The sequence below is a fragment of the Chaetodon auriga genome, chromosome 12, assembly GCF_051107435.1.
Source record: "Chaetodon auriga isolate fChaAug3 chromosome 12, fChaAug3.hap1, whole genome shotgun sequence".
In the NCBI taxonomy this organism is placed as follows: Eukaryota; Metazoa; Chordata; class Actinopteri; order Chaetodontiformes; family Chaetodontidae; genus Chaetodon; species Chaetodon auriga.
The window spans coordinates 14,402,746-14,429,795 of record NC_135085.1 but is presented as its reverse complement, the minus strand read 5'-3'; the positions used below and the strand labels follow the sequence as shown (position 1 = coordinate 14,429,795).

Here is a 27,050-nt window from a genome sequence, read left to right as displayed (position 1 = left end):
CAGGCTTTTATAGCCCAAAAGAAAAAAAAAAAAAAAAAAAAGTTTGCTCAGGTTTCCTAATGCGCGCGTGCGTTTGGTGCGCGTGCGCGTGTGTACTTTTGTGTGCTGGTACACGAGATGGCAGAGAAACAGAGATATTCCGACATGTCCACATTCTGGAAATTCACAGACTCTCCTTTGAGGCCATTGTTGGCACTGAACTCACCCATTTGATCAGAAAGGAGTTCTGTCACTGAGCCAAAATTCATTCAGCACGAGCACAAACATGCTTTCAGCATCGAAATTCTAAATATTTCACCATTTTTTATTTGCATGCGAAATTTTCCTTATTTTCAAATATTTTTAACCCTGTTTTTCCAACACATTTTTCCTTTATATCTGCAGTATATGCTGTGTTCAAGTGCTCTGTGTCTTCTGCTCTTTGGGAGCAAATTAAGTGACTGATTGATTGATTGATTGATTGATTGATTGAGTCACGTGCTCATCAGGCTTTATTGATTTTTGATCCGAGAAGAGCAAATACACGAGGAAGTCTATTGAAGTGAATTTCGGTTCAAAATATGATCTGTAATGATGTAAATCCAACCGATATCTCATTCTATGCAAGCAGTGGTGGAAGAAGTATTCGGATACTTAAGTAAAAGTAGCAACAGTGTAAAAATATTTGTCCCGCTTTTGAATTTTTTACTTCGATAAAAGTTCTGCAAATTTTACTTAAAATATCAAAAGTAAAGGTATGGGAGAGAATGGCGCCTGTCATTGTTAAAGTATTATATGTCATTTAATTGTATTTTTAGTATTATTTCATGAATGCAGAAGCAGCATTTTACTCTTGTAGTTGACAAGGTGGAGCTAATCTTAACTACTACAGACAGTTAAGGACAGTTAAATGGATATAGTGTAAGTACAATATTTCCCTCAGTGCCGGTGGAGTAAAAGTACTTAGTTACATTCAACAGCACGAAAAAACCTTTTTGCTGTGTGCTCTTCTTCTACTGCTTCATACATTTATCCTAAAATGACACTAGCGACAACGAGGCCTACTGTAACCAGGCATGACCTGAAAAATGTAATGCTGGGGGCAAGAAGTATTGCAAAACCTCAACTTATATACTGTGAGTAATTATGCAGTGACCCAGTTGCCTTAGCTACTTGGACGGTCTGAAGAAAAAGGCAAAAAGCTTGCAGTACAAATTAATACATGAAGGTATTTTATTGAGACAAGCTGCTGTCTGACCCACATGAGAGTCCTGTTTACAGAGTCAGTGTTACCCAACTCAAGAGCAAAGGTTCCTGTTGATTGGTAAATTGAACCAGCAACACCTCCTTCTTTGTTCCCAGGTGCCAAATTTTGAAACATCACCTGATGGCTTTCTTTATATAGATTTCATGTTTCACAATGGAAGATTCAAGACGAGGACAAGTGGATGGATTATATTCATCCTTAGAGGAAACTGGCACTATATTTTAGTCATCATGTAGCCTCACCTAGTCCTGTTATGCTTGTACTTACAGTAAGAAGACAGATTCTTGGAATGAAAGCCAAAGTGTGAATTACAGGTCAGGCTGAAATGTTACAAAAACATGATAAAATCTTTTTATTGGCCATAGCAGAACCCTGTCTGGTAACCAGAGGACCGCAGCACCCTGCACTCTAAGCCAAACTCTTTGTCAGTCATAACTAATAGAAGAGGCTTCCCATGTTTCTTTATTGTTCACCACTTCCTTGTCTGTCCATCCGTCTCTGTCACCCTGTTCAACACACTGCCGTGAACTCTATTGTTTGTTTTTCTTCTTTGTGTTTCTTTGTGTTGCAGTGTCAGCAGCTTTCTGTAGTGCCTTATAATACAGACTTTTTCAAATCAAGGGGATTTACCAGAGACAATAATAAAATAAAGAATAGAAATCGGCATTAAATAAAGGTTTGCAGATAAAGTTATCAGTGACTGTGAAATCTGTCTGGAATTACTGTATTACTGTTATCTATTTTGCCCTGTAAAGCAAATATTTGCATTTAAACCTTGAGTGGAGTTTCCTCTCCAATGAAAAGGGAACAAAATGGGCCATTTGAGCCAAAAGTCATGAAAACGAGATGATAAATAAGAAGCAAATAAATTGCGCCCTGCTTTCATTCCGGTGTCCAGTTTAAGAATGTAGCTGCGGTAAAGTTTAGAAATGTGAATACTTCACTGTCAGCTGGTTATTCTAAGGGTGAGGTTAAACACACAACATGCAGCAAACACATTTAGTTCCTGGTTAAAATGTGTCACACATATTATCAGGAGCATGTCATAGCACGGCAATATTCAGAGGATTTGCTAAACAGACAAGTAACGCATTATGACCTATGATAATCTTAAAAAAAAACAAAAAACGTTTCCGTCTCAAATGAACAAAGACATTTAGAAAGAGATGCTTTTTAATGAGGAAAACTGGAGCATCATAAGCCTTATGTTCATGCTTTTGTCAAGCTGCAGGTTGGAAGAGGGCATCGATAGATATTCAACATATTCAAGGAGAGGAAATGTGGGAAAATATGTCGTTTAAAAGTGTATCAGCGTATCAAAGCAGCTACATGAATCCTTGTTCAGCAGAATCAAAATGTTTAAAAAAGGAGAATCAACACATTATGCAACACTTTATTTGCATAGTTGGCTCATGATATTCCACAAAATGACCTTTTTGCTGAGTGAAACCCTGACCTTTGCCTCACCCTGCCATGACTAATTCTTTATTTTCACCCACGTCCACTGACCCTTCACTCTCTCCACACAAGTAATTTTAGTGACCAACGATGTCAGTAGGTGGAACAGACCATCAGAGGATCATGAAAAGAGTGACCTGACGTGATCAGGAATAGAGCGAAATATCTGCTGTTGGTTCTTGATTTCATGTTTTGTCAGCTCACAGGGATGAAAAAGCATTTCATTTTATGGTATGGGCTGAAAACAAATCCCGAATTTTGTTTACTGCTGACAGTAAAACAGATTAAAGCGTGACAGGGTGTTTGCTGTTTTCCACTTATTCCAGTGACCAGTTTCTCCTGTCATTCCTCACCTGTCCACCAGTTGTCCTCAGTGTGTTTCTGGCTGTAGTTCATCATGTGACCGTTCTCCTCTCTTGACACCTGTTTCCAATTACAGTCATCAGGCCCAGTATATATATATATATATATCTCTACTCCTCTTTATTAGACTGTCTATGTTGCTTTAAATTTCCAGTCTGGGTTTTGATTCATCTTCCTGTGTGTGTGTTGCTGCCTCAGCACACACACACAGTAATGACACCTCTTGGTCATGCAGCCTGCAAGCCAGTAACATCACTGTGCTTGCACAAGCTGATGTTCGCTGTGTGTATTGATTATAGGGAAATCAGGCACGGTGGTCATTACTCTACTCATGTGATGCTTCTGTTCATCAGACAAGAAACAGCGGCTGTATGAATGAATAGCTGAGCTTCAGCAAATCACATCTTCTGGTGATAAATGGACATTTTGGATTCATATCTGCAGTAGTAAACACAAAGATTTAACACTATTAAAAATGTCAGTGATTACAGTCCACAAGGCCTTCCTGACTGTGCTAAATCAGAGCGGAGAAGCTTATCATCAATGATTGTTCCCCTGAAGCGTGCTGAGCATGTTGGACATTACACACAAATGCACTTTCAGCCTTTGGCTCAGAGCTCTGTTGTGCAGTGTGGCGAGCCTCGTGTTTTGCGGTGCATCATATAAGATGTACATGAAATACTGTACAATGCAAATGTGCTACACATGAAGGGAAAGTAACGCCAAGAAAAAAAGATGTTTTTTGCTCTTGACTAAGATGTAAATGTGGAGTTAGAGTTGACATAAAGCCCAGCCGGTGGTGATTCATCTTGATCTCCAAACGTGATTATAACTCTTGATCGGGGCCTTTGAACACAGACTCTAGAGAAACAAACAAACAAATTTCTAATCTTTTTTGGATGATTCTCTAATTTTTGCTGTTTTATGAAAAACTTCTATCAGTTGTCATAATCAAACAATCTGAGACATTTATGTGGTTTCTCTGCCTTTGGTGGAATTGCTGCAAACTCATCAGAAACTGCTCTTCTGTAAAAGGAATCAGGATAAAAAGGTGGAGAACCACTAGTTTAATCTTAGTGTGTCGTATTTCATAAGATTACCAAATGTTTTTAATGTCAAATCTTAATCTGAAAACTGGAGTAAAAACATTATTTTCCTCTGAAATGCGCTGGAAGCATGAAGTGGCATAAAATGTAAATTCTCAAGTAACGGTAGTTCAAATTTGTACTTAAGTGCAGTACTTGAGTAAATGTACTGTTACTTTCCACCACTGCACCGATGCAGTTTGATGTCAACTCATTAAAAATATCTCAAAATTCTTTTGTTTGATAAGGTCTTTGACTTTTGTTTGAACACACCGCATTTGATTTAGAGTACCAAAGTAATCAATTTTTTCTTCGTAGTTACAGCTATCTGTTTTTTGCAGGATGGGAGAGACGACAAACAGATTCCACCGGCCAGTCTGGTGACTCAAATCCTCCACGTGCTTCTTTAAACTGCATGCTCCTGTCATCTGAGTACAATACAGGTACTCCAGTCATGTAGTATTGCTTTCATAAAGTTGGGAGACTCATGAGAGACAGATTAAAAAAAGGGATACGACATCCTGACTTTTAGCTCCAGAAACACTGGATCCTACATTTCCCATAATGCAACTTAACAGCATCTTTCATTAGACTTCCTTGCCTCTAAAATGCTCACTTCTTTCATACTGCACACTTCCAGTTTGTGATGCAGGCGTTCTGTGTCGTGCCTCAAACCCAAAAATAAGTAATAGAAATCATCAGGGTTATATTTTAGAAAACTCCCCCAGAGCCTCAGAAGACGTTACACAACTGTCCTCACAGGCTGAGCAGCACTCCTTGTGACAAATAAGCTGAACTTTGTGTGTAAAATCAGTGCAAGGGCCCCTTTAAACTCACTGATCACACATTAACTTTCATTGACTTCATTCTGAGAACTAGCTGAAAGGTCCGTGGATGACTGGGGTCAACATCCTTCTTATGCAACAGACAAAACATCAGGCAGGCCAGGTCTGATGTCCTGGTTACCTCATTAACTTTTAAGTGCTGATGAATGACTTAAGGCAGAATGCGGGATATCACTGTTCGTTAGAAACATTTAACCTCCTCAGCATCCTGCAGTCTTTACGATAGCCTGCTGCTTTAATTCCAGCTGGGTTTTAGAGGGTTTTTTTTTGTTGAACCTATGAGCTCAGAAACCAACAAAACATCAAAACAAGCCCAGCAGTGATGTAGATAGTCGACTGATTTAAAGGTGACCTGTGATTCTGTGAACTCCACATGCTCCCGTCCATAGAATACCTGGATATCTCTATCGCTGTCTTTGCCAGAATTGGCTGGCCTGTTGCTCTATTTGAGGCAGCAGATTAGGACAAACACAGCATGTCTGTTACTGGGGGGAAAGGGTTCAGCACTGTACTACTGCAGGCTGTTATCCTTATGCACAAGTTGCATTTGCACGCACACACTCGATCACACTGACAGCTCTCTGAAGTAGATCTGGTGGCTTGACTGTCACTTAACTGCCGTGTTTTTACGGATACTTTTGTCTGTATCGATGTATACTTATACTACTTTATTCAGCTTTTGGCCAGCACCCCCGCCCCCCCTTCCCCTTTGTCCATGACACTGAAAAAACAGGTGATGGAGGAATGCCCTTCACTTACTGTATCACCCAGCGTGATACATAGCGTGAAACAGTCAGTGTCCTCATCTGTTTGTACAGCTGCAAGTCCTTTTCTTTCAACTCTGACCGTTGCCCCGTACAGACACACTATCATCAGTTGGGGCCCTCATTCAAAGGGAGAATGTGAAAAAATGAACTAGACGCTGACCAATGGCACGTTTCCTTCCCTTCTTCCAAGATTTGACACTGAATGTACTTTGCAGACAAAACAGACATCATCCTATTTTCCTCATTGTGGATCATCAAGAGACAACAATACCCATTCTACCAGACCAGTATATTTCAAAGTGGATGAGAGAAAACTTATTACCCTATTTTTAAGAATATTACCAATAATAATTGGTCACAGGTGTGAGATTCAATCCCATATTCCTTATAAACATGTGTTTATCCAGTAACCAGATATGCTTTCCTGCTGTGATCCCCTTATTCGCGATGAACATGACAAAATTTAGAACATAATCATATCATATGATCCAAATTGCAACATTGACACATTCCTTTCAAAGGCCTGTGAACTTCTGTAATCAAAAAAGTATTTGACTAGCATGTGATGCTAGCTGACATTTTAGCACACAGCTTATTCTGGTAGTGGCAATCTGGCACAGCAGTGCACATCACCTCCCTTCAAACAGTGCTGGAGCGCTGGGTAACACACACACAAAAAATAAAAAATTAAATATAGAAACACTGAATAAAGGAGGAAATAGCTCCTCAGGACCAACTGCTACAACTGAAAATGTACACTGTGAGGTTATCTTGTAAGTTAAGTTCTTTTTTTTTTTTTTACACTGGTGGGTGGGCTTCTTCTTCTTCTTCACCTTATTTATCGAAGACTTGTTGCCATTCATGGCGCATTACTGCCACCACCTGTCCACACGGCATCTTATCTAAAAGCTCTGCGTGGTCGATACCTCGTCACACCAGTTCTCGTCTCACCTGTCTGGCTTGTTGAGGCACTGTTTGAACTCTGAGGTAGCTGATGCACATTCCCTCATCCTTATTCAGACATTGTCATCGGTTTCATTTGCCAAACCAGTCAGTGTTTGATGCAGGCCTAAATGCCAACACATCAATCTGATGTGCAAGCCTCAGTAGCAAGAAAACATTATAGGAAGTTGCCACATTAGCCTTATTAGCATAATTTGACTAAATAAAGCTGCATAATGAGACAAATCTTCATAACAGAATGCAGAGTAATAACTTCTTTGAAATGTACTCCAGCTACAGCTCATTACACATTGGTTGTTGCAGTTGATTCTCAGGCCTTTCTCTTCTTATAACATTTCCATATTTGTTCTCACGCTAGTTTGGGTTGCAGCCTATCGTGCCTGTGAAATTCCTTTACAGGTCAACCCAGTTAATTTAAACAAAATGCAACAAAAGGATCAAGCAGAATCTCCCTTGGTTTTGGTGGTTATATTTCAACATCAGCATATTTTCTTGGCAGCATATAAAAAAAAGAAAGGAAACAATGACTACAGCTAAATGTCAGTCTCTCTAAGCCATCTCTGTACAGTGTAGGTCCGACTGATGAGATGTACCACGCTTCGTTCATTCCCTTCTGTATCAAAAGTTGAAATCTACTAGTCTCTAAATAGCCAATAGAAACTTGAGTAAAAATGTGCAGCTCAACCCAAATCCGCTCAGATCTACACAAGCGTGCCGCAGACGTCTGACACATTTTCTTGACTTGTAATTGTTGCACATTTTCTCTTAGTGCCCCCTGCCTTCCAAATACTCCAAACAACGACTGTGTGAGAGATCAAATTTGGGTCGAAATGAACAAGGATGAGCCTCCCTTTACCTGTCCCAAGGTACAGAAAATAACAAGAGCTAGAAAATAAACTCTGACATTTAACATCCTTTCTGGGAGGTAAAAGTCTTATTGTACAAGTCCCTGGTAGCTCAATTACTGACCCATTAATTGTTTTTTGATTTGAATATGAGCTGTAACGTATATATTCTATCCTGATGTGTTCAGAACAAAATGGAGCCTGTATCACAAAAGAATAAATCACATTAAAAAAAAATAATTAAAGAGTGCTGGCATCCGTAACACCTTACTGGCCAACAGTTGAGCACTACAAAGGGATTGGGCTGTCAGTAGAGATCAGTATTCAGACTAGTGGAGTGGCAGGGAAAGTAGTCCATCCACTAAGAGTTGTCTTGGCAAAAAACCGGGGCCTAATTCCAGTAGAACAGAAGGTTATAGAATCAAGGCCAGTAACATCGTCCCAGATCATTGGTGAAAGTGTGAGGTCTATCAGAGAGATACAGACAAGCAAAAGTGAGTGTGTCTGACAAGGCTAGTTCCTCTCCTGCACAAATACAGTCTCCTGTGGACAAAGTCCCGCCTCCTGCAGCGTGATGTCATAGTCCAAGTGCGCGAGCTTCCTTCTGGGAAAGTTGGTGACGAGTTCGAAGCGTTCATTAGGGTAACCCTTGGATTGGACGTGTCTTACCAGGGCCTTGAAGTGAGAGGGAGGTGAGACAATTTAAATAACAAACACTATTCATGTGATAATATTCATTGCTGACAGGGCACGAAGAGTTATTCAAAACGATAGTTTGACATTTTGGGAAATCTTCATTTAATTGCTTTGTTGCTGAGCGTTGAGATGAGAAAATAGACACCGTGCTCACATGTATGTTAAATATGAAGCAACAGTCAGCACTCAGTTAGTGTAGCTTAGCACAAAAACTGTAAAAACTCAAGTGTAAAAATTATTATCTGCTGTTTTATGAGGGGTCTGGACTGGGCTACGTTTAGAAGCTTTGGAAGGTTTTTTGTTTTTTACCTTTCTGTTTGCTTCCAGTCTATGCTAAGCTAAGCTAATGGCCTCCTGGCTTCAGCTCCATACGTAGGTGAAGACACGACAGTGGCGTCAGTCTTCTAATCTGTTCTCTACAAACAGATATCTGCGTATGAACAGATAATCTGGGCAAAGATTTTGGTAACCGAAGTGTTCTGGTTTTCATTTGTGGGCCGAGTAGTGTTTAGTAGTCTTTTTTATTTGTCTGCCTTCACATGCAGATATCTGTTCATAGAGATAAGAAGAAATGTCGAGCTCTTGTCGAGTTTGAGAGTCAAGTTGTTAACCAGATTGTAAACAATGACTGCTGCACGGAAAAGGAAGTATTGGCCTGGACACGCATCATCAGTTACCCATATATCTGCTGGATGCAACGGAAACCTTGAAACAGTGGCTGCTGCCCCAGGGATTAAATCGTTCCAGATGATAGCCGGTGGATTCCAAGATTGCCTCTTATCTGACCCTCAGCCACACAGCAAGGAAGCTCATTTCCCAAAATGTTGAACTAGTCCTTTGAAATACAGTTACAGTGGTATGTTCTCACCAAAAGTTTTGCTTTAGAAGACAAGGAAATTTGCTCTCTCTGTCCATCTGGGTAACGAAGCATCAGCCTGGCTTTGGGACCTACGAGAAGGAAAAAAAAACAACGGTGTTAAATATCTTTATTTTGTATTTTGTCCCCCATTTGGCCAATCCATTTAACTCAGTAAAGAACGCAGAGATGAGTTTTATTAAATTAAAAATTTAGTGCAGCAGAAGTGACGTGTGGGACAAACAACACAGATTGATGATTCACTGAGCCATAGCCCTCATCCTTAAATGCTAAGAGAACCCGAGCGAAACAAAACACATATTCAGAGAATGAATTGTGTGTTCGGTAAATATGTGTTTACACTGATTCTTCACATTCCACATACTGAAGGTCACTCGCCACACTTAATGTCAGAGAGATACAGATCTTTACGAGCACGTATTCAGCGAATGCCTCGAAGGTTCGCAGTGGGAAAGCCTTTGCTTTTAGAAGTGTGTTACTGAAAACGGGAACACTACTGAGCCCTTCTCTCTACCTTGCTTAATGCTGAACTCACTATCCACAATCTCCACCAGCATCAGAAACCTGAAGAAAACACAGAGCAGCCTAAGCTGACCAATCAGTTCTTGAGATCTTGCAGTTATTTCTGTGGCAGCTGTAGCACAAACACGTTGTACCATTTTTGAATAGCTGCTCTGTAACCTCTCGTATCTCTAAATTTGCCTTTAAGCTCAAACGATGATATCGCAACAACATACGGGCACGCTCCTGCCCTCACAGAGCACTGCTGAATGCTTCTGCAGAGGTTGATCCGGACACAATGCAAGTGCTCATTAAGTGATTAACAATCATTTACAGTTCCCCTCATCATGAGTGTTTCAGGTTTAGGACTACACGTTAACATACCATTGTCATCGGGACAGTCCACGTCGCAGGCTTGGGTGGTGCTGGTCTTGGAAGGTCCAGCGCATTCGGCCGCTGGGGTACAGTGGTTCCCTCCAGAATCTGCTTCGGGCTGAGGATGACGGGGACCAGCAGCTGAGGGCTCCAGGTGGTTCTTTTTGCTCTCTTCTTTCTTGTGACTGTGGTTGTTTTCTTTGTACGGAGACTTTCTTTGGGAAAAAGTGGAGCTGTCGGGATGCAGGCGCTGCTGGGGCGCAGTAGCCGGAGGGAGCGGGGTGTGTTTGCTGCTGGAACTTTTCTCTTCGTGGGGTACTGGCATTTCGCTGTCTGAGCCATCAACAGAGATGGGACCCTCGCTGTCAGAGAAAGGCTCCGCATCTGATTCGTCGTCCGATCGGGGGGAATCTGGGGCTTCTGGGGCATTTGAGGACTCGTAGTGGGTCTCCTGTAGGGAGGCTCGGATCGCTGCCTCCAGCTGACTGTCTTCACTGGCATCAATCAGACTCTCCTAGAACAGACAACAGAGCATGCAGCTGTAGAAAACCAATCAGAGAGCTGGGAAAACAACACAAACGTGCTGAAGCTGTGTGATTCCAACAAAATCAAATATACAGTATGCTCAATATGTCAGCATTGATGATAATGTGACAATCGTCAGGGGGTGATTAATGATGCTTTCTGAGGACGTGCAACGTTGTATCACAATGCACAATAACCAGAATTTCAGATAATAATAGATAATTCTGAGTTGTGAAATTCCAACAGAGTCACACAGAGAGAGAAGAGAGCGAGAATTAGACGTGACACATGAGATGAGAGACCCACAGAACGAGCTCTTTTGGCAGGGGGTGCGTGGCAGGACGGCCCATCGAGCTGCCCATGCTCTGCCAGGAAGCCAGTCGCCTGCTCCAGGAACGATGCCACATCCAGCTGGTTCCACTCCACCATCTTCTGACCTGAAGCGAACATGTTTTGAACAGCGCAGGTCAACAAGAAAATCAGCAGCAGCAGACGCAGCCACTCAGAACTACTTTGCAGATGTGAACAGCTGGGGTGAGACGACTGCCCGACAACATCATCTGTTTACTGTTAATACGGTTACACAACTCACATTTATCTTGATTATTTATTTAGTGAAAAACCTATTGCTGGCCTGTATTGATCACATCACTCAATCATATAAAAGATCTATTACTCATTCACACACCATTAGTCAAGGCTCTTAAATTACTCAAATCATAACTCCCTGATGCTGTCGCCTTGTCCGTCTAAATGGTTTGCATGCAGGAGGGACGGTGTCCTTTCTCAAAAATAACTCCAGCCGAAGAAACAGCAGATATACGGTGTCACTGGAGATCAAGCATTAGAACCGTGGATAATGCTGTGACTAACCTCCCACTCACCTGTGCGGGGATCCAGGATGGAAATATAGGGGAACTTGTTGAGCTTATAGAACTGGATGTATCTTTGTCCCTCTTCACTATCATGATATACCTGTGATGAAAGACAATGCACAACACAGAAATTTAACTTACACCAGGTGTGCTTGAATTGCGTGATGTGTATGTGAATATCAGCTCTACCAGGCTTGGACTTGAGGACAAAGTGGGATTTCATGTGCTGATTGCAAGGCTTTTACTACAGTAGAGGAGGAAACGGGTGCAGAAACATCATTGCCTGACTGGAAAATCTTGCTTTGCATCATTATGCACTACTTTATAAACTATTTCCGTTGCTGCGCCGTCTATGGTTTCGGATTTTGCATCACTGTCAATTCCTCTTGACACTGCCATCAGATCACTTTAGCAGCTGGATCCATGCAAAGACGTGAAAGCACTGCAGACCACGTATGACTCTGGGATTTGAAACTGCATACCTGCCAGAAAATGAAGTGTTCTCTGATGATGGTCTTCACTGCGTCATTACTCCAAACATCCCTGTTCAGGCACTGGCAGGCAAAGTCCTGAACGTTCTGAATGTTGATCATTAGCCACTTGTTCTCCAGTTGTCCACAGTCTTTTGCCTATAAACACAATACAGGACATATAGGATGGGCTTAGTGAATTACTGAACAATGAGACTACATAGTATGAGGTTCAGCTACAGCTTGATGGAAGATAAATGACTGAATTCGCTTTGTACACAGGTGTCTCTTTATGGACAACAACCAAAACCATCTACATCAGGGGTATGTGATCACATGTCATGGTGGGTGTGCAGGCTTTCGACACACCTGGTTTCCCACCTGTGATCTTCACAGTCGCCATCTGAAATTTCACTAAAAGTTCACGCAAACAGAATAAAGACGTGAGGTGTAAAGTGTCCGGTGAGTGACTCCTCACCGTCTCAAAGCTGCCTTTGTGCATGAGCTCAATGGGAGGACGGAAAAGGTCTGCCAGGGTGCTCAGTTTCTTATCCACTGTTCCACCGTTACGCAGCTCCTGTTCCTGGCGAACTAGGAAAAGAACATTCGAAGTCATTATAGGAAGCGAAGACAGGGTGAAAAAGGTTCAAACAGAGAGAACAGTGACAGCATTAGGCCACATCACATCCCATTCTTTAAAGATCCCCTCCAGACATGTTATTCAGAGGTATGTCGACACTGCACTTTTTGCTTCTGACATGGTTCTGTACATACATCACTCTGTACGGCATAGCTTAAACATTCAACTCCAGCTACAACAAGGAAAACACAATTTTGAGCAGAGGGGCACTTTAAGCTCAGAGAGTTTAAATTTACTCACTCGTTTCTGTTTGGAAGTCTCGGAAACCATCAAATATGGATCGAGCAGGTCTTCTTCGCTTTGGCACTGTATAACAGACACAACCAGCAGATGACTGAAAGAGCACAGCTGGTAACAACAATTCAGTTTAAGATCCATTTTCCTGGAGGTTGAACAAGAAAAGAAGTGGTGTCTTACCTCCAAACAACGGTTCTGGTTCCACCAATATGTCCTGCTTCTGAGGAATGGGTGCTCGTACTTCACTGGGACATAAGGCAACATATCGAGTATTAATCAAAGATGCAAATCAATCTACAGCAGCCCAAATCACAGCAGTGCCATGAACCCCAGGCTTACCTCACAGCTCAATTAACAACAACTCTGAACTACGAGAGAGATTTAGGAGTGCAGGGTATCTTAAAAATACTAAAACCTGCCAGAAAAGGGCTAAAGACTAAGTTTTACTTTCGCCTGGCACATGTTCATGAAGAGGACTTTCGGCTTACTCTGAAGGGGGAGCTCTGCTGCTTGAAGCTGCTGAACTGGAGCTGGTGCTGGGCTCCTCCGCAATCCCGCCTCCGTCCAGAAACATGGTCACTGCCATCTCCAGGTTGTTGTTGCATGCTTCCAACATGTGTTTTCCTACACTCTCTGTGGCTCCTACAAGAGTGTTTGACATAGGCATACTGATGTTATGACAAGTAGTTCAGGAAAAAACTGTGGTGCACATGTGTGTGAAAACTCACACTATCCATGAAATAGATGATAGTAGATGGAAAAAGATGGAAAGCTGCTGATCATCAGTAACATAACAGAATCTGTATGTGTATATGATATTTCCCATTCAGGACACTTAACAGCTGAAAAGCTAACTTCAGTCAGCCAGTGCTCTCTGGGGGACAAACTATGTAATGGGGACGCTGTTTCAAAGGGACCACAAATACAGAATATCTGTCATTTCTGTGCTGCAATTCCTTGTTACTTATCTGCCAACATTTACAGCAATACTGATACTTCATACAGTAACATACTTCACTTCAACATAGTGATGTTTCCTGCTCCTCTGTTACATATCCAATTAATTCATGTGTCAATGCATACTTGCACACAGTTGAAACAGGCCTGCCAATCACCTCGTCAGTGTGAACATCCTGGTTTTTAATGTTTCATTTTGAGTAAGTGCAGAATGAAACTTTCCATCTTTGTGGTCCTATGAAGTGCAACAGCAATCTAATTTTATCATAAATATGGATTACCATGTCTCCGCAGAGCGTTTGCAAGTCAACTGCAACACTGTACACAAATGAATGAAAGCCAAGCAACTGGAGGTTAACAGAGAGCAAAGTGCATCCAGTCTAAGTTTAATACAAAGGTTATGGTGTGCTTTAAAAAATGCTGTTGTATGAGGAGAGCTGGCCCTGTCCTGGACTGCCCTCTGGACATCATCGAGGAGGTGGGTGAGAGGAGGATGTTAGCCAAGCTGACATCGATCAAACCATCACACCCCCTGCATGAGATGGACGGGGGCTTAAGCTGCTCCGTCCTCCATCCCAACAGCTGCCGGACTGTTTAACGCCAGCATCATGTAATGTTGCTCTGTGCTGTTTCTTTGCACTGCTGTTATCCATGCTAATATTTGCTCACATTATCCACTACATCTGGTGCAATACCATTACACCTTGTGCAATTTTTCATTTGTTGTATATTTTTTTCAGTTGTGCAATACTACAAACACTGTATTTATTATCCATTATTGGCAAAAGTATTTTTATAAACTGTGCATATTGCACATATAGACCTGAGCAATTCAATGTTCTTTTTATGCAACACCATTTCAACACATGGTATTGGTAGTTTTTCTCATATGAATACTGGCAATAGTATTTTTATGGGCAGTAAAATTTTTATAGCAATTAGTACTTTTATAATCTGTTCATAATACACATATACAGAGTTGATGTTTATTCTTTATCCTGTTTCCTCCTTATCTCGACCCATCTATGCCACTTTTTTGCCGTTTTGCTTTTTAATACTTCCTGGCTGTAACGACATAATTTCCCCGGCGTGGGATCAATAAAGTTTTATCTTAGCTTAGCTTATCTTATCTTAGCATTGTAGCTAAAGTACAGGCTACGCTATTTGTAATCGATTCGCTAAAACGTGCAAAAACAATAGACCACTCCTTAAATGTCTTAAAATCGTGAATATCGACAGCGTATGAAACTATGAGAATATTTTTACTGTGAGAAAAGACGAGATCTGAGGATTAACTTTGCTCTTTTTTCAGTGCTCAGCGCCGTTTGGCTACTATGATCGTTGCGTGCGTACTGCGCATGTCTGTTTCACTTTCCAAGTCCAGCAGCAGCCCCCGAACTGAGTCCCCTCTTTCCTTCGCTAAATAACTTACAGTTCAAACACTGTCCTTCGTGTCAAAGCGCTCATAAACTCTTGAGGACATCTGATCGAGTAGTCGGAGACAAACAGTGTGCTCGCCCAAGTGTTGTGAACATCACAGCCACAGTGAAGATGACAGTAACACAACACGAAGCCCGGCTGGTGATGAAGAAGGGAAATGTTGCACAGCCGACGTCCATTCCACATTATCAAACAACATGCAAAGCAAAAAGGGGCAGAAAACCAGCCCCAGGCTGGCGAGAGGGTGTCTTTCATGAGCACCACAGAGAAAATCTTACATTTCTGAATGGCTGAGACAGATAATATTCAAATCTGGAGGTTTTATGATCCCTTTTCTGAGTCTTTCACTTGAGTTTATCAGATAACTGGCTGTGGTTTTTCCCTCTGCAAAGCATTGACAGCGTAGGGGCCATAGCAAGGCTTAACGTCCGTTTTCTTGTCTGCGCTTTATTTCCTGGGCAACGGAGCTATTCCTGTTGGATAAACTAAACCTACTTAATAGAGCGAACCCCAAATAAAAGGCTATTTTTACCTGTTATTGCTGTGAATTGTTGTATTAACCCATTCACCCCCGGAGCTGAGGTGTCTCCGAGCGCCGCCATCTTACCGCCACAAACAACAACATAAATGTGGCGCATGCGCGACGCCGTCCCTTTCCCCCTGTCTGGCGCGGCGCGAGCACCATGCGTCACCAAAGGATAGTGGTGCATTCTGGGTCATGTAGTTCAGTAAATACAAACAGTGGGTTACTGCCATGTTCATAATAATTTCAAAACGTATTTCATAGTTTTTCTTGTAGGTTCCCTTTCAGTAGTTTTAAAATGATGGGGCATTAAAAATTATTTGCTCAAAAACATTTTATTGGAGATGCTGTTATTCAGATTGAACCATGCAGTAACAGGAGCATAATTATTTAGATTTTTTTCTGCATTTGGTGGTGTGCAGTGTTAAAAGCTTGCTTTATTCAACAAAAAAACTGCAACAGGAATAAAGTTAAAGAACTATCCTCCATGATTTTCCATGAAGGATATTTACAATTTTCCCCATGAAAGCAGTGGAAAATGTTTAGCTGAATACACACAATACTTGTGATTTTTGTAATATAGATTCATAAGATCAGATAGGAAAACACTTAATTTTTTTGTTTACATGCAGCATTTTATCAGTACAAAAATGGGTGGCATGTGTATATTGATGTGTTTGATGTGATGCTGAATCTTGTGAGTGAGATGAAGTGAGTTCCTACATGATTCAGTATCTGATGTTCATATCAACTAATCTACACAGACTGGCACCTTGATTAAGACAAGAAGAACAAAAGGGTGAGCAAAGTTTTCATACATTTTGATGAATTAGAGCTTAAAATGTATTATTTATTTAAATTACTAGACTTAATTTACTCCTCTGGCTTGTACCAAGTTTGTACCACATCTCTTCTTTATTCTGTTTTGGATCACTATTCTACATTTTTGTTGTAAATAAAGAAATATAAAATAAAAAGTTCTAAGTTTGAATATTCAATTTAAAATTTGTACTGGATCAGTCATGACAAATATCATACTGGATAAATTAAAACTACATAGACTTTCTCTTTCAGTAGTGTAATTTTATTGTTGTTTGCATAATACATTCAGTTTGAAACAACTTCAACCAAGTCCAGAACCTGAAGAGTCAGTTCCAACAACAACAAGCTACTAGCAATTTGACAGATTGCTCATTCGTGGACCAACCAAGGTCAAGTCAAGATCTTAATTATGGTATCTCACACAAATCTGTTGTACTGCCTGGCATAAAGAAAAAAAACAACAAAAAAAAAACAGGATTTCACTTTACAAAGGGAAGGTGGTGATGGCACTGACTTTCTACATCGTATGTCCAAACTGTATTTACAAATACATGAAGTGATACTTCTAATCCCACTGGCCAACTGTAAAGTAATTATAGTTAAAGCTCAATATAAAATAAGATTACATTCATATCAATAATGCACAGTGTCCTGCTGATAGTCTAATATGGGCTCATAAATGTTCTACAGTGGAGTTTTGGTCAAGATCACGAACCATGAAATTTTGGATTTAAAAGGTTTTAAGGTTTTAAGAATTTAAATTCCTTTGAAAAAGAGCAAATCTTTAAGACAAGATGCCTATAATGCAAACCAGCATATTAAGCTGATGTTTTCTTGCCTACAAAGGGAAATTCAATGTTAACTCAGACCACCTTAACAGTTATTATAGAACCAGGTGAAAGGAACTAGACGGTCAAAATCTTATGTTGCACCGAAAGCACTTGGCTTCATGTAAACCCTGTAACGCACTGAAATCTGATGTGTCTGTACTGCAACTTTTAGCCCTGAGGTGGGATATTATTTTCATATAAAAGATGCATCGCTTTTTAATTGTAACAGGGAGTAATTCAAGTGCACTCAAGCATTATATACAGGGGACCATGAGAATAGGTCCCTTAGCTTTTGTTGAAGGTGGTCATCTTTGATAAACATGAATATCTGCTTTTATGCAATACCGAAGGCCAAATGAGAAAATTGCAGAATGTGCCACTGTAGTGTCTTTACGCATCTGAAAATGTCAAACCTCAAAATGTGTTTTAAAAATTGTCTGAGCATGAAGTAATTTATCTTACATCAGTTAACAACACTTACATGAGACCAGTCCTGCCATTAGTAAGTTAATTCACCTCAAAAACAATCTACATTGTACTGTTACCAGTTCAGATAAACATCATGAAGCAAAGATTCCCAAAGTCATAAGACAACCAGAGGCTGTAATTTATGTTTACAAATTAAAAAAAATAAAAAAAAATAAGAAAAATTAAAAGGTGTAAGCAACATTGAACGGGCTTTCGCATCCATGCGCACCTCAGAACTGAGTGACAGGCTGGCTGATCTGACTCTGGCTATCGGACACTGCTTGAAGGAGTTAAATATCACTTCCTCTGTCCGCAGTGTGGCGCTAGAGAACACACACTTACTATACGTGATGTTGCCGGATATGAAGTCCAGACCACACAATGTAAAATTCAGGAAACTCAAACAATTGTCACATGTGGCTTGCTTCCTATTGCCAGCAGGTGGTGATATGACTAGGACTTGTGAATGTAACATAGGTGTGATCAGAAGGATCAGAAGGTATAAAGCTTGAGGCTGTTATTTGTGAGTTATTCACACTTCCTGTTTGAAATGATGTTATGTTTGCCGCGGCAACCCCGTTCGACCCAACAGACGCTGCTGTATCTCAAGCGTAGACCACATAATAAGTGTCCATGTCAAGTTTGCTGCATATTGGACAATGTGTTGTCAAGTTCCAACAGCTTCCTGTTTCACCGTGAAACATGCAAACTGTCCTCGTCACTACAGCAATGGCATTCCATCAAAAGCTTTGTAATTTAGAAACGTGAAACTCCAAAGCCCAAATCTGAGGTGGATTCTTTAAAAGCGCTAGGAGTCAGTACAAGCATGGCGCCTGTAAAAGACAAAGAATACACTGAAAGTGCATGCCAAATTCAAAATGGCCGCCCTCCAGTTGGGAGTAGAGCATGGCTCAAAGCCTTTCTGTGAGTCAGGAAATGTTACATGTGCTTACCAAATTTTGTTCATCTAGGTGAAACATGCAGTGTGAGCTACTTTGCTGAAATTTTGTTGGGGGGCGCTATAGAGCCATATGGCCATACCAAAGCCTAAGACCCATGTCGGATAAAGACTTTCACCACTTCTGATGCCAAATTTCATGAGCTTCAGGCCATCCTGAGCCCTCCAGAAAGAGCTTCCTGTTTCACTGCAAAACATGCTTTTGAATTTTCATGTTGCGTGGTGAGGCGGAATATTCCGCGCGATTTAGCATCATATGTCTCGAGGTTCTGTCTGTGGGTGACAGCTAACGGTGTTGATGCTGCATCGCTGCTACTGCCAGCCCTACATCTCTACAGTTTGCCTTTTACAATGGCCATCAATGATAGAATGTTTCTGTTCATTTCATACTAAATTTCATCTATATAACCCTCAAAACAGATACAGGAAGTGTTTCAAGTTAAAAACGATTTTCTTTTTCATGTCTGTGACACATTTTACAGATAACGACATTGAAGCTGGAGTGAAAGGTGTAATGCTGCAGGTACGATGTCAACATGACTATCAACAAATCATTTTGTCACTGTCTATCAATCTATCTTTGTTGGAAACTGCACGTCACATGGAAAAGACAGGCGACAAGGTGAATCTCTCCATGATGTGTTGATGTAGCCCCGGAGCTCACATGGGCTCTGTGGATGCTCTACATACTTTACAAAATTCAAAATGGCTGACTTCTGGTTAGGCAGAATTAATGACAGCCACTTTGGAATATGTACGAAATGGTAAGAACGTGTGTGCTAAATTTAGTGAATATCTTAACTTTACTATACTTTATACCGACTAAGGCCTGTCATGCACTGGGGGGGCGCTACAGAGCCCACTAAACATGCACAAACCCAATCACGATATAATGTCGCAGTGTTGACGGGGTGTCAAAAATGCATCCGAGGGCTAAAAGTAATCGGGGGTTTTGATGCGTGTGCCACTTTCCATGAGGGACCGTTGGTGATGACTACTTCCTGGACACATGAAATGATTTTACATTGTCATGAACTTTATTTTACTGCAGACGTCATTCTTACTTATCAGAAAATGGGCCTGTGAGCTGTAAAACACCTGGACAAGGAATAGACGAGGCTGCTGGACATCAGTTTTTCTTTGCCCTTCATCAATAATGTAACAATTCATTAAAACTATTCATCAGTTTTACTTAAAAAGACAGATTTAAGCAGGTGCCACTTCACTGAACTGATTTAACTCCGCATGGCGTCACTTTAGCATATGAAGCTTAAATTTTAGATTTTGGTACCTTGATTGAGACAGTTTCAAAATGTGTTGGAACCAAAGGAGAAGGTAAGAAGTGTTCTGAATATTAAGATATGTAAATCATATTCTATTATGGCCTTTCCCTTTAAAGCTGATGTTTAATTGATCTTTTACCAACTGTGCACCTTGTGACAACACTCTCATTCTGTCCAACGCAAAGGAAGAAACTCACAACAAAAAACTCCTCAAAAAGTCAGAATGCCAGCCTTTCCTCACATTCAACAGTGCAATAAATCATTTTCCTGATGGGCTCCGCATGATGGAGGAAAGAAGATGCCTCCAAACTGCATCCCACATGCAAAACAATAAAAGAAAAAACAAGCGCAGAGGAGAAATGAAAAAAATGGGGCGACGGGTACTTTTAGGGGAAATCAATTTCACAGTTCATATCCACCTTTGTTAATAAATAAGCTTCCATACAACAGCTTAGCTCAAGGTGTGAATGAGTGCATACATGCATACATGTATGTCGAGTGAGCCACGAGTGAGTTCAGTGTTGGAATGTGCTGTGTAGTTGTGTGTGGAGTGACGATACGATTCAGTGAAGCCGGTGTGTTTCAAAATGGAGTTGGTTTTGTAAGCAGGGCAGGCAGGGTGGTGAGGGCGAACACTGAAGTTGGCAGGTGAACTGTACACAGCGGTTTAGAAGCGGATGAAGGTGGCGTCGATCTGGCGAACGCTGGGAAGCGCCAGCATGATCTTTCGCCGGTACTGCGGGTCCTTCTGTAGAGGGTTTCTTTCAAGATAGACCGTCTCCAGAGACTTGGCATTCTTCAGCTCATCAAGATCTGACCAGTTATCTATCTGATTATCGTTCATCTGGGGAGAGGTTGAAAGACAAGAAAACCAATAAGAGAAAACAAACTTGCAACATAAAGCAGAGAGGATGTGGAGGCCATTAAAACAATAACTGAAGTTTAGAGGAAGAAGAAGAATTAACGCGAGCCTATGTAGCATTTACTGGCAGCATGTAAACATTTAATAAGAAGATTTTTAACACTCTGTAATATAGTTGTAAGCAGAGATGGTGCATGAACAGATAATGAATGACAATATTGTTAATTATAATTAATGTCCTTATGGCCACTTTACAACTGCATTAGAGGGTGTTATCAAACATTTAGTAATGTCTATAAAGTGCTTATAAATGCAGCATATGAGGACTAAAAGTAAAGTGTTTCTGCTGCTTATGTAAATCAACTTCACTTCCTTTTAAAATAGAAAATTAAATGGGGCTATATGATTTCAAAGTGCACTCTCTTCTACTTTTGCTTTGTCATTTTCTTTTCCATTTCTAAGCTGTCATTATGAGCTCTGCCTCCAGGGGTCTTGTGGCTAAACTTTGCTGATGCACTGTGGGAAGCAGCGAGAGCTCTCGATGGCTGTCTCCTGAAGCTGCATTTCACACGACAGCAGGAGAAGCACAGGTGTAATTAAAAGTCTAATGACAGCTGCTCTGAGTCGGTTCCAGAGCTCAGCTCGTGCACATGCATGCGACTTTAAATGGAACAGACGCTGCTGATGTTATCAGCTGCACCTGTACCTTTCTTGCTTGTCAACTCAGAATGTCTGCTGGTACAGCTCCAGGTGCTCTGTGACAACGCTGCATCATAAAACATGATAAAATCAAGTCTTGTTTAACGTCATCCGTACCCAGAACTCCTGCAGGTCTGTCAGATGGCTGATGTTTTCAATTCTCTTTACTCGATTGGCTGCAATGTCCAGAGTTGTAAGCTTTTTCTGTGATGGAAAACAAAACAGTGTTTCAGTGGGGAGAACGAACTTTGTTGTTGATGTTCGCACAGTTAGCAAAACAAACGACGGACAGTTTGACGTGCAGTCCTTTCAGAGACAGGCTGTGGAATTTCTGTAACTCACATTGTTTTCCAAGCCCTCAATGACCTCAATGCCGTTGTGGCTGAGATAGAGCTCTCTCAGGTTGACGAGGTTCTGTAGACCCTCGATTTTAGTAATCCGGTTACTCTGTAAACAGATATTCATGAAGTTATTACATGTATCCATTATACAGTAAAGACTTGATGCTATTCTTGCAACCACTCAGGTAGAAAATGTGTGTGAGAGTACCTGAATGCTTAAAACAGACAGGTTGTGTAAACCGTCCAGATTTTGGAGCTTAGTTATTTTATTGGTACCAAGAAATAAACTTTGCAAAGATGAAAGTGTGTCGAGGTTCTCAATGACCTGTGAACAAATCAAAGAAGAAGAGACACAAATAAGCGCAACACAACGACTTCAGAATTATTTCATTAATGTTTTATAACATCTCATTTTGCACCATCATTTTCTGTATGTGCAGTATTGATTTCCCAATTGGCACGACGATTTTGCCCAAGAGACCCTTTATGTCGTACCCGGATCCGATTGGAGCCCAGCTCCAGCATCTCCAGGCCCGTGAAGTGTTCCAGGTTGGAAATGCTGCTTATTTTGTTGTGAAGCAGAAAAAGTTTCTTCACCCGAGTCAACTGCTCCAAACCCTCCACCTTCCTCAGAATGTTGAAGGACACGTCGAGCTGCCTGTGGATCAGTCAAATAAAAAAGCTCATAGGAATGAATCGTATTGTTCGATGTCAGCGGCATGAAAACTGCAACTTTCTACACCCCAAAAGCCACATGTGAGTGTGTAGAACTCAGATCTGCCATTGATAACATAAGACAAAACCAACACTGTTATTCAGACTTACTCCAACTCCGTGAGGTGGTTCAGGTTCTCCAGTTTGCGGATCTGATTGTCATAGAGATCTAGTTCCCGCAGTGAGTTCAAACTGTCAAGGTTTTCTATCTTTTTAATGAGATTCTGCCGTAAGGAGAGTGTCTGTATAAAGAGATGAAAAGAAAGCAATCAACAGATACAATCAATAGCTGTATGCTACTATTGACCCTAAAAATCCTTGTTTTTTCAGATATGATTAACAAAGAAAATAAAAGTAATTTTTCTTGCAAGGAAAAATAAAGGAACATCCCCAGATTCTGCATGACATGCTGTGACCATTACTTCATCACTGACTGAAAGCTGCACTAAACGGTGAGGTCACTTACTTTAGCCTTCCGTAACACCTGCAACCCTTCAATCTTTCCAATACGGCAATGAACAAGATCAACATCCTAGAAAGAAAACAGGCATCTTAGGATGACATATGGTCTGTAAGTAACAGCAGTAGTTATTAGGGTTTATTGTGTCATGTACACGCAAGTGCCCAGGCCACACACGGTCTTCACAGACTCTAAAAATACAGCGGTGATGCAGTGAAGCGGTGAAACGTTTGTCAGAAAAGACAAAATAACTTTTCATGAGGCTGCATTGCAAACAAAGAACCTAATGTCCGAGCTCTACGAATAAAATCCACCAGCCCATGCACACACACATACACACACACACTTTCATAGTCAGGCAAACCAAACTGAGTCATAAGAGACGGACATGTTATTAAAAAAACACTAAAACATAAACTTTGTCACAACAGCTACAGTCAAACAACAGCAGCAGTGTGTTTAGGCCATTGTCTAACCTCTTCCTCTGGGTCCAAAGTTATGGTGTCCATGTCAACGGGGGATTCTTCTTTACCTTTAATAAGAGCAAGAGTAAATCAGATGAACTAATATAGCCTTTGTATCAAGGTATTAATTAACATGACATGAACAAGCTTAGTTGTTAATGCTATCACAAAGGTTGCTCTGTTCTTCATGCTGAAACCACATCACAACCGATGGCCTAACTGATGGCCTGATTGGGATGATTTACTTGTGTTAGTGGGCTGATTGGGATCCACATCGCCGTTGATACTCCTCCTCCTCGTCTCATCATCACCAGACTCCTCAGACTCACCCCTTCGGTCCACTGCAGTCAGCAGACAAAGAGAAGAGAAGCAGAGTTTCATCATGCAGATGCAGAGCTGCTGTCTGTATCAGTGACACATTTAGCTGATGTGTAATACGATTCAACGACGAGTCCACCTCGACCACGGAGTCAGAAAGTGTGCATGTGGAACTACGAGCCTCTGTCAGGGTTTACAGACCATGGTTATTAACTAGATCATATCTCCGCACCTAACATGTAACATGCCAAATCCATATTACATTCGCCAAAGAATTAAATGGGTTAGTTAAAGCTGCTGCTGATGTGATTCTCTTTGTATTTCCCGTCTTACCAGTTTAGAGCCAACTCGCAAGGAAGGGTTAGCATTCTTACATTAACACACAGGCTGAGCACTACTACCCCTGTTAGCTAGCAGGTTAGCTGATTGGACCACACTAGACACGTTTACAAGCTAGAATTAGTTAACGTTATATGGGCAGACAAGCTACATTAAACGTGAAGTCCAGTTTCAGACCTTTAAACCAAACAATGGCGAATGGCAGGACAGCATGAGTGGATGTTAATTGAACAGCGTCAGCTAACGAGGGTTGTTGTTAGCCTGTTAGCTAGCAAGCCAAGGATGAAGGTCTGCTGGTTAACAAGGAGAACAAATGGCCGAAAATGCTCATACAAAAAGAGACACGTTTCTATGGATGAATGTCGGTTCGTCCAGCTCTTATGATCATGGCTCGGCTGCATCTTCTCACATTTACTCACCTTCCATTTCTTGGAGCTCTCCAACAGACCGGGAAGCCATGTTTTCTGTAAACAGTCCTGACAACCCCTCAGCCAATCCGGTGGAGGCTCATACCGCAGGCAGCCACAAGGGGCGCTGGTACCACACATTAAAACTACAAGTCGTGTGTACACAGTGTACTATGTGCTGTCTATGACGACCGGGGATGGAGGAAGTATTCAGCTTCTTCACTTCAGCAAAAGTACTATTATCACACTTTAAACATGCTCTGTTACATTGAAATTATTACTTACGTATGTAAGTATAATCAGGAAACTTTACTATTAGAAGAAGGATTAAATGATTTATCACAAAGGGGATGTATGTTTTACACGTTCACATTGAAGTGTGAGATGTTAAAGATACAGGGCTGCCAAACAGCACACAACAGCACCCCACGTGCCTTGCTCAAAGGCACCTCAGTGGTGCCCAGGAGGTGAACTGGCACTCCTCCAGCTACCAGTCCACAGTCTATACTGTGAGCCATGCTGGACTTGAGCCAGCCACCCACCAGCTCCCAAGCCAAGTCCCCACAGACTTGGCAAAACAAAAAGTGAGCAGTTCAAGTGTCAAAAGTGAAAGTACTTCATGCAGGAAAATGTCCCCTGTGACTGTTTCTGTATATATTATATGCAATATTATTACATTATTTGTACTTATACATCAATGTAAAAGCAGTATTTTACTGCTGTAGTGGGTTGAAGTGGGGCTGAGTTCATTTTGAATTATTTTGGCTGCAACCAGTGATTGCTGTCACTATGGATTCATCTGTGGATTATTTTCTCCAAGAATCGACTAATTGTTTTGTAAAAAATTATAACCAGTGATGAATACCCTCACAATTACCCAGAGGCCAAAGTGAAGTGACCCTTAGGTTTTATGTGGTGTCATGCCGGACTGTGATTACAAGAGCTGCCTAAGGAAGATCCATGCACATTCAAGAAACACATGATTCAAAGTGAGCGGGATCACAAGTTTGTGAAGCCTGCAAAACTGTGGCGTAAGTAATTTTATTTGCGTATATATCACGGCAAAGTACGCCATGCCGGATTACAGGAAGCATAAAACAACCTGATTCTGAAACACCCCCCTCTCTCTGTGACGCCCCCTGCACTCTCACAGCAGACTGTTTATACAGCCACTTCCCATCTGACTTGCATACCTTCCTTTTTAAGAATACGCCTGCAAAAGATTGAGACACTTACTCTGAAGGTCTGATGACGACATCAGTACAAAAATAATTACCCTTTATCATAACATAGCATGTAACACATTACATGTGCATCACACACACACACATACAGAAGACAGACAGGCACTGTGTACGAGCTCAGAATATCTAATCATTAGTATGTCATTTGTTTCTGATTACATAAACATTTTACATGGAGCATCAGATATGATAAAAACAGGGGCATAGAATTCATATTTGACACGCAGACTGGGACACACAGATGGACAAAATGTTCCTCATTATCAGACTAATAAAACAACAGACTGTAAGCTGGGATAACAATAAGAAGTTTGCAAGCTTTACAGACTTAAATGATCAGTGACTGACACCATGCAGGATCACGCTGAAGCAGCATAGAGGCTACATGCTACTAGATCATTGACAAGGCAGACAAGAGTTAAATTTACTGATTAACTGTGTTAAAAGAATAACAGAAAAACAGAATGGTTTTTTGTCTGGATATTATAACAGAGGCACAGTAAAAAACAATATATAAACTATTGATAGGTTTAAAAATGGATGGAGGACAATGCAGTCTTTGTACAGACACCAAAACTGAGGACCATAGATAGACTTTAATGACGACAAGATGTATTATTTATAGAGTGATTTTCAGGTTACTCAGATACTTTACATAACACAACATAACATAAACACAGACTGAGTGATCACAGCGTGGCCATTAAGACTAGTTGACAAAGACAAACCTGACAAGCAAGGCTCTAGACAGAGAGCACCATTTCCTGCTGCCCTGCAGCCCGTGTAAACAGAAGAAGCCTGCTCTTTTAAACAAAAATCAAAATTTACTCTATGAGAAAAGTGACACTGCTGAGGAAGGAAGCAGCAAAATACATGAGAGCTTGTCACAGCTAGAGGGGAAAGTGGCAGAGGCGCAGAATCTGATTTGAATTTCACATGCAGATTTTTATTTGATTTATTTTTCTTCAGTGATTCTCAACATGAACTTTGCATTCAATTCTTAAACTATATCTCATCTTATATGTCATTTTGTGATGTAGTTGTCAGTGGTGGTGGAAATATTCAGATCATTTAGTAAAAGTAATAATACCACAAAAATACTCACTTACAAGTTAAAGCCCAGTAAAATACTTCTTTAAAAACATTAGAAATA

The 27,050-nt window shown here is 41.0% G+C and overlaps 2 protein-coding genes across 2 annotated transcripts; both read right to left on the bottom strand.

Annotated features, from left to right (window-relative positions):
• Positions 1 to 7,180: 7,180 nt before the first annotated feature.
• Positions 7,181 to 15,812, bottom strand: ubxn7 (UBX domain protein 7). The gene is made up of 11 exons (XM_076745787.1): positions 15,698 to 15,812; positions 13,257 to 13,410; positions 12,949 to 13,013; positions 12,772 to 12,837; positions 12,370 to 12,482; positions 11,904 to 12,050; positions 11,431 to 11,521; positions 10,853 to 10,983; positions 10,031 to 10,535; positions 9,137 to 9,216; positions 7,181 to 8,247 (listed from the first exon to the last, which is right to left on the bottom strand). The coding sequence occupies exons 1-11, from the start codon at positions 15,801 to 15,803 to the stop codon at positions 8,086 to 8,088; spliced, it is 1,620 nt and encodes a 539-aa protein (XP_076601902.1). The 5' UTR covers positions 15,804 to 15,812; the 3' UTR covers positions 7,181 to 8,085.
• Positions 15,813 to 16,750: 938 nt separating this feature from the next.
• On the bottom strand, positions 16,751 to 24,741 carry ppp1r7 (protein phosphatase 1, regulatory (inhibitor) subunit 7). Its single transcript, XM_076745118.1, has 10 exons — positions 24,666 to 24,741; positions 23,835 to 23,930; positions 23,602 to 23,657; positions 23,132 to 23,197; positions 22,777 to 22,907; positions 22,447 to 22,609; positions 22,160 to 22,276; positions 21,953 to 22,057; positions 21,728 to 21,814; positions 16,751 to 20,893 (listed from the first exon to the last, which is right to left on the bottom strand). Exons 1-10 carry the CDS (start codon positions 24,703 to 24,705, stop codon positions 20,717 to 20,719), a joined length of 1,038 nt encoding a protein of 345 aa, XP_076601233.1. The 5' UTR covers positions 24,706 to 24,741; the 3' UTR covers positions 16,751 to 20,716.
• Between the last annotated feature and the right edge of the window lie 2,309 nt (positions 24,742 to 27,050).